At 40.2% G+C, this 13,633-nt stretch overlaps 1 protein-coding gene across 1 annotated transcript in view; it reads left to right on the top strand.

The window, feature by feature from the left end:
* Positions 1–13,633, top strand: part of LOC134494599 (lanosterol synthase-like) — a 30,877-nt gene extending 17,244 nt beyond the window's left edge. Inside the window, exons 14-22 of the mRNA XM_063299851.1 lie at positions 2,087–2,137; positions 2,756–2,905; positions 4,808–4,904; positions 6,187–6,292; positions 8,333–8,398; positions 10,834–10,914; positions 11,644–11,814; positions 12,202–12,280; positions 13,454–13,633. Coding sequence (XP_063155921.1) covers positions 2,087–2,137; positions 2,756–2,905; positions 4,808–4,904; positions 6,187–6,292; positions 8,333–8,398; positions 10,834–10,914; positions 11,644–11,814; positions 12,202–12,280; positions 13,454–13,633 — 981 coding nt within the window. The remainder of the gene's footprint in view (positions 1–2,086; positions 2,138–2,755; positions 2,906–4,807; positions 4,905–6,186; positions 6,293–8,332; positions 8,399–10,833; positions 10,915–11,643; positions 11,815–12,201; positions 12,281–13,453) is intronic.

Genomic DNA, 13,633 nt, shown 5'->3' on the forward strand with positions numbered 1-13,633 from the left:
CCCTTTTTTGGTATGGGGATAGAAGTTGATTTTTTCCAGTCTGATGGCCATTCTTGTGTTTTCCAAATTTGCTGGCATATAGCATGCATTACCTTGACAGCATCATCTTGCAAGATTTTGAACAGTTCAGCTGGGATGCCGTCGTCTCCTACTGCCTTGTTATTAGCAATGCTTCTTAAGGCCCATTCAACCTCACTCTTCAGGATGTCTGGCTCTAGCTCACTGACCACACCGTCAAAGCTATCCCCGATATTGTTATCCTTCCTATACAGGTCTTCTGTATATTCTTGCCACTTTTTCTTGATCTCTTCTTCTTCTGTTAGGTCCTTGCCATCTTTGTTTTGGATCATACCCATTTTTGCCTGGAATTTACCTCCAATGTTTCTAATTTTCTGGAAGAGGTCTCTTGTCCTTCCTATTCTATTGTCTTCTTCCACTACCACGCATTGCTTGTTTAAAAATAATTCCTTATCTCTTCTGGCTAACCTCTGGACTTTTGCATTTAATTGAGCTTATCTCCCCCTATCACTGTTTCCTTTTGCTTTCCTTCTTTCTTGGGCTACTTCTAGTGTCTCAGCAGACAGCCATTTTGCCTTCTTGGTTTTCTCTTTCTTTGGGATGTATTTTGTTGCCGCTTCCTGAACAGTGTTGCGAACTTCTGTCCATAGTTCTTCCGGGACCCTATCTACTAAGTCCAGTCCCTTCAATCTATTCTTCACCTCCACTGCATATTCCTTAGGAATATTAGTGAGCTCATATCTAGCTGATCTGTGGATCTTCCCTAATCTCTTTAGTCTGATCCTAAATTGTGCAAGAAGAAGTTCGTGATCGGAACTACAGTCAGCTCCAGGTCTTGTTTTTACCAACTGTATAGACGTCCACCACCTTTGGCTGCAAAGGATGTAGTTAATCTGATTTTGGTGTTGTCCATCTGGGGAAGTCCATGTATAAAGCCGTCTCTTAGGTTGTTGGAAGAGAGTGTTTGTTATGCAGAGTGAGTTGTCTTGGCAAAATTCTATCAGCCTATGTCCTGCTTCGTTTTGTTCTCCCAGGCCATGCTTACCTGTAATTCCAGGTGTCATTTGACTGGCCACCTTAGCATTCCAGTCTCCCGTGATGAAAATAACATCTCTTTTAGGTGTGTTGTCCAGTAGGTGCTGCAGATCCTCATAGAACTGCTCTACAGCTTCTTCAGCATCTGTGGTTGGGGCGTATATTTGGATCACTGTGATGTTAGATGGCTTGCCCTGAATTCGAATTGAGATCATACTATCGTTTTTTGGATTGTATCCAAGCACTGCTTTAGCCACTTGACTATTAATTATGAAGGCTACTCCATTTCTTCTGTGGTCCTCTTGTCCACAGTAGTAGATCTGGTGGTCATTTGATGTGAAGTGGCCCATTCCAGTCCATTTCAGTTCACTGATGCCCAAAATGTCTATCTTTAATCTTGACATCTCACCAATAACCACATCCAATTTGCCCTGGCTCATAGATCTTACATTCCAGGTTCCAATGGTGTGTTGATCCTTAGAACATCAGATTCGCCATTCACCACCAGCACCATCGGCCACTAGCCGTCCTTTCGGCTTTGAGCTAGCTGCGTCATCACGTCTGGGGCTAGTTGAACTCATCCTCTGTTCCTCCCCAGTAGCATTTTGACCATCTTCCGACCTGGGGGTCTCATCTTCCGATGGTATACCGACATATCTCTGGTTGTACTGATCCATTGAGTTTTCACGGCAAGAATACTGGGGTGGGTTGCCATTACCTTCCCCAGGGATCGCATTTAGTCTGACCTCTCTGTCATGACCTTCCCGTCTTGGGTGGCCCTTCACCGTTTAGCTCATGGCATCACTGAGGTGTTCAAGCTCCAGCACCACAACTAGGTAACGATCCTTTGCTGAAGACAAAAAAGTAACCCTTACTTATATGCATCACAAGTGTGTGTGTGTGTCAGAGGGGGATTGGCACTGAGTAACAGGCTTCACTTTGGTGTATGTAAATGATTACATATGAACAAGAAACAAGCTTTTATGCCTTTGTGAATGGCCTTTGATTAAGATGCTATTAATGTCTTCTTTAGATTGTAGATAATCCACCCAACTACCAGAGATACTATCGTCAAATGAACAAGGTACTTTCAAAATCTGATCTTGTATAAGACAAAACCAATGGAAAGGGCATCTCCAGAGGGTGATTTCCAGCTGATAGAAGTTACAGAAAAGAGAGAAAGAAATATTTTACACTTAGTAGTTTCTCACATTGTCCTTTAAATGGATATTTGTAGTCAAGAAATGCCTTTCCTAAAAGCCTTTCTTTATTAATGCAAGTGGAAAGGAAAAAACTAATTTCTTCAGTAATTTTTACCAACCTTATCTATATTCTTGAGGAAGAATCAAGACCATGTTCCAAATTTTTGCTTGCTTTGTTTGGTTCCTTTGAGCTGGGAGAGACTTCTAACACAGACGTTTAAGAAACAATTGGGCAGTAAAGCATATAGTGTGTTAAAAGGCTTGAAAGTATTAAAACAACTCTCCTTGATGCCTAAATTAAGAATTACTGGATTTTATTAAATTGCCATAATGAATAGAATGCCACCAAAGCCCATACTAATTGATGGGGATCAAAGATACCTGCTCCAGCTCATTATGTTCCATAACTGATTTTAGAGTTCAAATATAGATCCTTTTCTTCTATAAAGCAAGCAATCTAAAAAGAAGCAGCCTTCTTAATGTCTTTTTTAAATCACCAGGGAGGTTTCCCGTTCAGCAATCGGGACAATGACTGGATGGTCTGTGATTGTACTGCTGAAGCTGCGAGGGTACTGATGTTACTTGAAGAACAATGTCCCTTCATAGAGGAACATGTGGCTCTGCAGCGTCTCTTTGATGCTGTCAATGTGGTAAGATCAGGGAACACCAAGAAGAAAACATGGGGATTAGGGTTGATGAGGGTTCTGAGGGCTGAATAGAGGTGCTAAGGGGTGCACTGGTTTTGTGGAATCTCATTCCAAGGGAGTTGGTGGTAAATGGCAACACTTTTTCCTTTGATGATAACTTTAAAGTTTGAGGTTTCTTGTCCAAGAAGGGATGGGGAAAAAAAAGTTTGGTCCTTACCTAATCCACACACAGATACCTGAATCTGTACACAATTTGGAAAGCACTTTTTTCCATGTTTGCGGAATTTTGCAAAGCAGTTCAAAGCATTAAAAATGTACCAAATAGTAAAAGTGCTTTCAAAGAGAAAATTGCTTGGAAAAAAATGCAGCCTTTTGAAAAAGCAGGCACAAAAATAGATATAGAAGGGAAAAAAGCATGTAAAAATACAAACATACAGGTTTGGGAAACTGGGAAAATAAGCCAAACCCAGCAGGTTTCAGTTGTCCCAAAGTTAAAGGGACAGGGTTAAAGTTGCAATCAGCCTGGACAAGATCTAATCTTCTGGAAGCCAAACAGCACATACTGATAACTAGCACTGCTAATAGTAGGTTAGTCTGATTCTGGATCTCATTCAATTGCCTTACATCCTCAATATGCTAATTTTTATAGTGAAGATAAATTTTTATGAACTGGTGATTAAATAATGATTTATACAGGTGAGCAAAGAAGCCGATTCTGTTCTGAACTCCCATTTGGCATTAGTAAATAACAAGAGAATGAGTAACCCTAGGCCATGTCAAAAGAACGGAAACTCCATCCAACTGCCCAGAGCCGCTCTTTGAGTGAGATGGGCGGTGACTAAATTCGAAATATAAATAAATATAAATCCACTGCTATCTTCATTTGTCTGACATGGTGACAAGAGAAACAGCGGATGTGATTAGGATATGTTATGGTATACCTCTGTTTTCTGCTTGAAGCAAGGCAATTGAAAATAATTGTCAAGGATGCATAATAGTAACTGAGGAAAAGATCAAGGAAAGCAGAACTAAAGTGGTGCTTGTGGCATACTATTCAGATTAGAAGTGTTGTGAAAAATGGAACTTGATAGCCATGAATACAGTATTTGTGTGAACTATTTTCTAAGTATCAAAGTGTATTGTTCTGTTGGACATAGCTTGCATTTCAACTGAGATAGACCTGTAGTGGTGCAGGCTCATAGCATCAGACAAAAATATTGGCTTTGTTTTTCAGTTGTTTGTAAAACTGACTGATTGACATGGGACAATGGGTATTTTTTGTGGTCTATTATTTTAATATTTATCATCTGTTTTATACCTAAGTGACTTTGTGGAAAGTAACTAGTGTGATTAAATTCTTTTATTAGGATTACCAAGATTTGGCTGGTAAAATCAGTCTTAATGAATTGAAAGCACTTTTTTTAAAATGAAGGACTAGATGTTCCTTTGAGATTTAGACCTGTGTGACTGTGTGGTGGTCTGCCCTCTGCTTTCCTCCATTGCAAATATCCATATGTAAATAAAATTACAAGTACTGAATGGAAAAACAGGCAGTATATAAACAAAAATAAAGGTGGCCTACATACACCTGAGTTGCCAGGAGAGCTATGTGTACAAAGATTGACCAAGGTATGTTGCTGCTTAACGTAAAGGAGAAACAAAAGCAAACCTGAATGTTACTGCTATATAGACAGTAGAATAGCATCCACCACTGTACTTGATTTATAGGACACAGAACTGGGCCTGCCAAAAACGTACTGTTATTCCTGTGTATTTTCTATTTGAACCAGCAGTCAAATGATTGGATTGGCCTTGAATATGTGCCTAATTGTTGTGGGAGGAGTCTAATAATGTCACTTCTGATGTCACCTGTTTCTTTCCGCATCTATTTCTACATATATGCAGCTACTGAACATGAGAAATTCTGATGGTGGCTATTCCACTTATGAAACCAGACGTGGAAGCCAGCTACTAGAGGCCATAAACTGTGCAGAGATCTATGGTAAGAAGAAATTATCATGTATTTTGCACATAATTCAGAATGGAGACCATGACTGGAATGTAGTTAGTTTTGAGGTCATGGCTACATGCTCAGGATGTCAGCAAATCCTGTTAGTTTCCTTCTGGAATGAGAGATTGTCAGTATTCAGTAGTGTACTGACAGGCACAAGTCAATCAAAATCAGGAACTGGGTGTGAAGAACTAAATAGTCTGTGCAGTGCAAAATAGTAATTGATTCATTTCAAGGAAAGAAGATGAGGTGAAGTAAGGAAATCTGTTAGTATTGAGCAAAAGGTTCTTTAAACCAAAGACTTGAGCATCATTTAAAACCAACTATAGGTAATCCTCGTTTAGCAACTGACTCATACAGTGACTGTTTGCAGTTACGACGGTGATGAAAAAGTAACTGTGACCAATCCTTGCATTTACGACTACTGCAGGTCTGTAAAGCAAAGGAAAGCTGAAGATCATAAGCATAGTTGCAGTTTCACTTAGTGACCACTTCACTTAATGACAGAGTTGCCAGTCTGGATTGTGGTCACTAAACAAGGACTACCTGTATGCTCTTAAATGTTCTTCATGTCATTTAATCTGGCTGGGCTGAAGAGTCACAGTACCTTGTCTGCCATTATATTGGCAGTGCTCTAATGTAGCAAAAATCAAGCAATCAGCCTGAAAGCTGCTCTGCTGACAGAGAGACTAAGATACTGGAGCACAGCTGCCAGAATGCCCAGTCTGAGTTCCCTAGCTCCCTACAGCCACTTGCACATGTGAGTCTCACCTTGAAGATGGTCTAGAAATTATAGTGATCTCACAGTGCAACAACTTGCCTCTTGATTAAAATACAGACACATAAGGTTGTGCCAGTTATTGTGCATGTTTAGGAGTTTAAGGATCCATTGAGATGCAGGTTTTAACTTGCATCACCTGGGATCTATTGGTTTCAGAGCCCACCTCTCTGAATAGTAACCTGCATGATCAGAAAGGTTTTTGCCCATAGCACAGCTTCTGGGAGAATTACAACTGTGACTGGAAAGGGCAGGGCCTTTTCTGAAATAGCACCTATACCTTGCATATTACTTGATAGCTCTTTGCAAAATAAATGAAGAAATTAAGTACAAAGCCTTCCTTCCTGCAGGCTTGTGGTGCTTTAAGAGAAAAGATTACCATTGTTCTGTCCTTGTTTTCATCACTAGATTTGCTCTTTTTCAGTGGTATTTTTTAGATAATTGGTGTTACTATTATAACCCAGAATCATTAGCAAAAATGATTATGTTTTCCAGCTGACTGTATGGTAGATCACACCTACACTGAATGTACATCATCAGTAATGCAGGGGCTGAAATATTTCCAGAAGAGATTCCCAGATCACCGGCAAGAAGAAATCAGGTAATGGAACAGAGGAGATTCCCTGAAGTTGAGAAGGAAATTACTAAGTAAATTGAAATTTCAAAGTAAATTGAAATAGACTTTGTTTAGAGTTGAGTAATTATATACTTCCAAATTAGATCCATGCTGCCAGTGAGGTGAAATCTTACAACCCTGTGCCTTCAAATTCTGAGATCGCTGGCAAATTTCAGTGTGAATTTTCTTAGGGTTCATTTTCATGTCCTCCTAACCACAACCCAAAGATTGTAGTAACTATTTGTACATGACATATTCTAAAGACTTTGACATCTGAGCCTGGCTATTTTTGAACACTTTAATAGCAGTCTTTCAGAAGAACACTAGACCTGTGTTAAGAAATAGCTTGACTGACACCCAGGCAACTTGAAAAGTGACTAAAACAGCCATTCTTACCTACACTTGCCCATCCGTTCCCCAACAGACATTAGGAGACTGATTGATGATTGCTTTTCCTCCTGGCAGGTGATCATCAGTGGAAGGGGAGACAAAGCTGGGGAATCCACCAATCACTTTCCTTAACTTGTCACTCATTAAAACAGTAAGGATAGCAACTTCTTATCACTGAGACGAAAAAGGATCAGGAATGAGGGCAAAACAGTTTGTGCCACTATACTTTTCTGCCATTTCAAGGACTAGTCGATTGCACTTCAGTGCTGCCCTAGAGTGCCCAAAGAGTTAGCAATTAAGTGAAATCTCCCTAAATACTCAAGACACAAATACTTAAGACACAAATAACTTCCCTGTCAGAAAATGATTTAGAGTTTGGATAGCGCGCTGATGATTTGATGTATATAAAATATGGAAATAACATCTCATTACAGTATGAAAAGATTGAAGTTGCAATTCTATTGTTACTTATTTTGGAGTAAGTTCAGGGAAACTAACTTCTGATTGGACAAATATAAGATTACACTCCAAACCTATACCCAATTCTTAAGAATAATCCTCATCAAGATCATTTGTGCACAATTATCTATATATCTGTCTATGTGTGTTTGTGTGTGTGTGCGTACACATATCCACATATTTAGGTCTGCAAGGTTTCTGAGACCTAATGAACAGACCTTCCTAACATTGTTAGGAAGGAAGGAATGGGCAAGTGTAGGTAGGTACTTAGAATGGCTGTTTTAGTCACTTTTCAAGTTGCCTGGGTGTCTGTCAAGCTATTTCTTAACACAGGTCTAGTGTTCTTCTTAAACACGCAGAAGTGTAAAAATAGCAAAGGACTGGTAGCACTTTAATTATAACTTTTTTTTGTAGTTTTCATTCAGCCTACTTCATCAGACACACAAAACATAATCCTGAGAAAGAAGTAAGGTGAGTAGATAGGAATAATGAACAGAAAGACTGGAAGAAATAAAATGCAAGATGTGCAAAGAGGAATAATTTTCTGTTGAGAGTGGCCATTCACAAAGTAGTATTTTGTGTGCTACAGATGTGCTACACTGAATTTCTCCCCATTCCTAATATGAGATGGTTGAATTCTGCAAATAGAGTAAATTGCTTTAGGTAATTTTTTATATATATCACTTGATCCAGAAGTAGGTTTAGGATTGCTTCACCCATGTTTAATTTCTGCAGGAAGTAAAATTTAGGCATAAAATGGAGGCTTGGGTGAAACAGATAAAATATGTTTGTGTGTATGTGCATATATATTGCATACAAGTTCTTAAACATAAGTAATTCCTATGAAAGATACTTGCCTTATTTGAAGCTGCTCTGGTAGCTGGTTTTAATGGCTTAAAGAGAGATGAAGGATAGTCATCAAGTTTCTTCACCTTCAAGCGGGGCAGCTTGGCCTGCTATAAAATGAATGATGATATAAGTTCTGCCAGTGTACTTTTAAATAATTAACAAGTGAATCTCAAACTTCCTTGGATTTAAAGGCCAGTCCCTGGTTTCCAAGGCTTGAAGTCCCAATCATTGAATGTCACAGTTTTTAATGGCCCATCTTGATTAAAATTCCATCCAGAAGATTTTCAGTTCTGTCTTAATCAAATCCTTTTGTTTCTTTCTCTTCAGCGATACCCTCCATAAGGCCTTACAGTACTGTCGTAATATGCAGAAAGCAGATGGCTCCTGGATAGGGTGAGTTGCTTCTCGTTGCTGCTCAATGAACTTAGCTGCACCATTCCTCAAGGCTAGATCCAGTTACATGAGAGTACTTGGGACTTTAGCATTTGCTAATGGAGTTTTGAAGACCTCCATTTTTAAAATATTTTTCTTTGCCACCATACAGGAATTAACTAATGTAACTTGCTGTGGTGTTGCTTCAACCAAAGACTTAGTCAAGCTACTACACTAATTTAAGTTGCTGGAAGGGAGCATTGTGATCACCGTGTCAGCCATAGCATATCTTTTAGACCAATGTTTCTCAACCTTGGCGAGTTTAAGATGGGTGGACTTCAACTCCCAGAATTCCCCAGCCAGCTCTGGGAGTTGAAGTCCACCCATCTTAAACTCGCCAAGGTTGAGAAACACTGTTTTAAGCCATAATTACCTGGTGGCAAACAGCTGGGGCCAATCCTTCATCTTTAATGCTTAGTGTGTACATGCAGTGAAACTACTTTTTAAACATAAGCAACCTTAGAAATGGGTCTCTGTTCAATAGTACCCTTTTAGTGGAATGTAGCTAGCCGATGTGCATGTGTTACCGCTTGCTTTTTCAGTGTTGTGTGCATATTTGATACATGAAACTGTTGTGGGAGAAAAAGTTAAAACTGACGCCTGCACAAAATTGGGGTTTGTCATGGGTATACAAAACCTTTGTCTCCATGTTGTGAGAAAAATACAGCATAGTATCATGGACATAAAATAAATGTAGTGAGGAGATCCTAGGTCAAGCTGTTTTCCCTCTTAATGCCTTGCAGAAGTCATGCTGCTTGGGAATTCTAGGAGGAGTTGTGATTATTTTTATATTTATTATATACCTCTCTTCCTTTCAAAGGATGCTGTAATCCAGCAATCAGTGCCCTTATTCATATGTATGTATACACACACACACACGGTATACCAAAAGTCAGGCCCTACCAGCCAATCACAATATGTTTTATTAATCTTTTTTCAGATAACATGTTACTATATTAGCAATGTTCAAAGGTCATGCACCAAATGAGTAAGGAAGTGTTTAGAAGAAAATGGCAACCAATTTGAACATTTAATGTAATTTACATAGTCAATTGTCTGTGGGGCCTGACTTTGTTTATGGGGCCTGGCTTTTGGTATATATCACTTCAGCGATGGCTGGATAATGCTGTCAAGACTCTATAACAGTGTTTCTCAACCTTGGCAGCATGAAGATGTGTGGGCTTCAACTCCCAGAATTCCCTAGCCAGCTATGCTGGCTAAGGAATTCTGGGAGTTGAAGCCCACACATCTTCAAGCTGCCAAGGTTGAGAAAGACTGCTCTATAAGATGACGCTATTTGGACACTGTGGTTGAAACTTGTGTCTCTCACTAGGACTATGCTAGACAGATGTTGGTGACCAACTCTGTGGCCTTCTAACAAAGCAGTTGGATGAGGCAGTCAATTCTAGGATTATATGAAAACTTCAGCTACTTATTAATTTCTGAGGTGGCTTTTGTAGGGAAAACATATTGACATTGTAAAATGGAAGAAAATATTTGCCAGTAACATTATGTATAGTGGGACGTGGTGGCGCTGCAGGTTAAACCGCTGAGCTGCCGATCGGAAGGTCGGCGGTTCGAAACCGCGCGGCGGGGTGAGCTCCCGTTGCTAGTCCCAGCTCCTGCTCACCTAGCAGTTCGAAAACATGCAAATGTGAGTAGATCAATAGGTACTGCTCCGGCGGGAAGGTAACGGCATTCCGTGTCGTCATGCTGGCCACATGACCCGGAAGTGTCTACGGACAACGCCGGCTCTAAGGCTTAGAAACGGAGATGAGCATCGCCCCCTAGAGTCGGACACGACTGGACTTTACGTCAAGGGAAACCTTTACCTTTACTAACATTATGTATAATACATTGATTCTTGCACAAAGCATCAGTAAGGCTGAAATGGTTAGAGTCACCAAAAGTCAGCAAAATAATTGTTCATTTGACTCTTGTTATAGTCCAGCTTTTATCTAAAAGTGTTGTTGCATGTTTGTGACCACTCAGAAATCTGAAGTTTTATCCATGGCTGATAAAACTTGAAAAGATTACTGCCGCAAAAGGAACCCATCTTTTCTGGTCTATACTTATCCAGTGCTTTCTGCAAGTGACACAACCATTCAGAAATACCCTACATTAACACCCAATGGATAAAGACATTTTCAGTTATAGCGCTGTGCAACTTGAGTCAAGTGGAGGGTTGCAGCAGGGAATCACGGCCGATTTTGGATGAAAATTGTTTGGGGTAGGTGGGTTTAAAGGTGTAAAGCCTCCCAACTTCCCCAACCTTTGGGAAATGCAAAAGAGGGAGGTGAACCCATCACACTATCTGCACCCTGTTCAAAGGGCATTGACCTTAATTTATTTTGGCACCTGGTTTTCAGTGGCTCATGGGTCTCTCATCCTTGCAGGAGATGGGGTGTATGTTTCACATATGGCACCTGGTTTGCACTGGAAGCATTTGCATGCATGGGATACACTTACCATAATGGGTAAGTCAGTCACTTTTCTGGCAGAATATTAATGTCGATTTTTGACTGATAGTTCCTGAACTTTGTTTTGGAATGGTTTTCAGATGCGGGCAATACAACTTTATTCTGCTTGATTGAAAACTCTTGTTAATTCCCTAAAAAAATTTGAGTAGCTGCACCTTCCTTCCAATATTTGTAAATGGTAATGGCAGCTTATGGGCCTTCCCATATTTCACCAATGCTTTATAAAAATCTATTTCTCTTCAAGAAAAGAGAAAGAGACCGTATTAGGCAGCAAAAACAAAACAAATAAACCAACCAACAAAAAAGCACACAGAATGTAATACTTTGGTATGGTGAGGGAGAAGAACTGTGTAAGAAACAGCATCTTTAAAGGTGGAAGAGGGCACGTTATTCTGTCATTATGTTCTTTCGTTTAGTTTCCATGTTTGGAGAGGATGTTGGGAAAGTCTGAATGTATGGAAGTGAGACAGGAAATAATAATCGTGCAAAACATAACGCCATTCCCTGAGCATTAATATTTCTGATCTCCTGCCACTTTCTTTCTCTTTGTATATAAAGAAAAGAAAACGAGACATTTCACTGGTTTTCATCCATCTCCTAAATATTGTGATGCTTAAAGTTCACTTGGACGCAGCCCAATGCCATAATGGAACAGATCAAATCAGACCACACACCCGCTATTCTCATTTTTTAAAAAATTAATTCATTACGTGTCATATTTTCCAGAGTGGCATGCAAGGAAGTGACCAAGGCCTGTGCATTCTTAGTCTCCAAGCAAATGAAAGATGGTGGCTGGGGAGAAGAATTTGAATCCTACAGGCTTTGCAAATACATTCAACATACCATTTCCCAGATCCACCAAACTGCTTGGGCTCTGTTGGGGCTGATGGCTGTCAGGTAAGTGCAGAGAGCTGACAATGTTCCTCCAGATCAGGGAGCCCTCAAATTAGCTCTAGGCAATAATCCTTTTGAGTGTTTTTAATTTTCCAACCAATTTCCAAACGATATGTGCAACTTTCAAATCTTGTCTTGTGCTGGAATGTTACTGGCCTCACATTAGAAATTCTGTATAATCTCTGGCCTCAAATTGCAGTGAAAAGAGATATAAATAACTACCAGAAGGCTTGGAGGGATTTTTTTTTCAGATGAAACATTTTTATCTTGATCTTACTAAGTCGTCTTAGTAAAAAATACAAATCATCCTTGTTCTAAAAAATGAAATAGCACTTCCTGACAGAGTCTCTGCTGTCAGAACTAATGACCATTGTTCCATTTGCGTTGCAGGTATCCCGACGTACACGTTCTAGAAAGGGGAATCCAAGTTTTGATTGACAAGCAAGGAGCCATTGGGGACTGGCCTCAGGTGTGTGAATAGTTGTTGTTTTGATCAGATTGTCCTCCAAATACAGATGCAAGTACTAAGAGATTGAGCTAGAAGAGATGCTGCCTAGGGAATGATCAGATGAAAGGAAAGGGAGTCCGAGAGAGGGTAACGGTCTAAAGAAGAAACTTAGGAAAGAACTGCCCTGACCACTCAAAGCGATAAATAGGGAGGGCGGGAGATTTGTACTTTCAGACATGCAAGATTCTGTCAATGTAGCCTTACAATAAAGTAGAATTAGTTCATCTAGTTGTGTTTCCTGTCTGGTTTACCTGGAAGGGCTGACAATATGTTCCCTTTTTGATGTGGTTGCTGCTACAGAGATGTTCCCTACTGCTGGTTTAATGCAGTATTTGTAATGCGTGGAGATTTGTGTGGCAGGAGTAGGAGAGATGCTACCAATGCTTGCTATCCTCTCCCTTGCTCCGGGGTAGCCCTTTCCCCATCTAAATGAAACATTCACTTTCTTGTTACAACATGGAAGCCTGTTACAAGGATCAGTTTGGTAGGCAAGGTGCATCCCATGCCCCTCACTCAGCAACTTTCTTGTAACACAAAGAAGGCAACAACTGGGAATTCATTTGCGTAGATCTGGTTTCACCATATGGAATTTGGATATTTGCTCTGAGATGCCAAAATATTTTTAGAGGACTTAGTTACACATTGCAGTTCTACAACATGGTGAAGTAAAAGACGGCACTGTTGCTACAAAAATCAGCTGTGCTGAAGGTGAAATCTTTCTTCAACACCTTCCTGCTGTCTCTTGCTCTATGATGCCTGAGGAGACTCTCTTACCTAGTCTAATAGGAAGACTGCCCTGACTCTGGTCTCTTAGAGCTAGCTCAGTGTTTCTCAACCTTGGCAAGTTTAAGATGTGTGGACTTCAACTCCCAGAATTGGAGTTGGCTGGAGAATTCTGGGAGTTGAAGTCCACACATCTTAAACTTGCCAAGGTTGAGAAACACTGAGCTAGAGAGCTAGTTTCTGATTCTTCCACCTTGTTTACCAACTAAGTTCTTGGCAATGTATGAAAGGAGTCTGCTCTTCTTATGAGTAACTATCACATCAGATTGTTTGGGATTCGATCTTTAATCTGAAAACAGCTCCTCCTGCACATACAGGCTATTCAGACATTTCTTTCTTGCCTCTTTTTAGGGTGACATTGCTACCGGATTTTACAAAGCCGGCACCCTCCATTATTCAGCCTACCGGATCATCTTCCCTATTTTGGCATTGGCTCGCTTTACCCGTCTTTATCCCGATAGTCCTGTTGCTAATCAAAATCTGAAGAATGGACCAGGACTTTCCAAGGAGGGCCAGAATATGAGGTGCTGA

The sequence above is a fragment of the Candoia aspera genome, chromosome 3 (genome assembly GCF_035149785.1).
Source record: "Candoia aspera isolate rCanAsp1 chromosome 3, rCanAsp1.hap2, whole genome shotgun sequence".
NCBI classification, from domain to species: Eukaryota; Metazoa; Chordata; class Lepidosauria; order Squamata; family Boidae; genus Candoia; species Candoia aspera.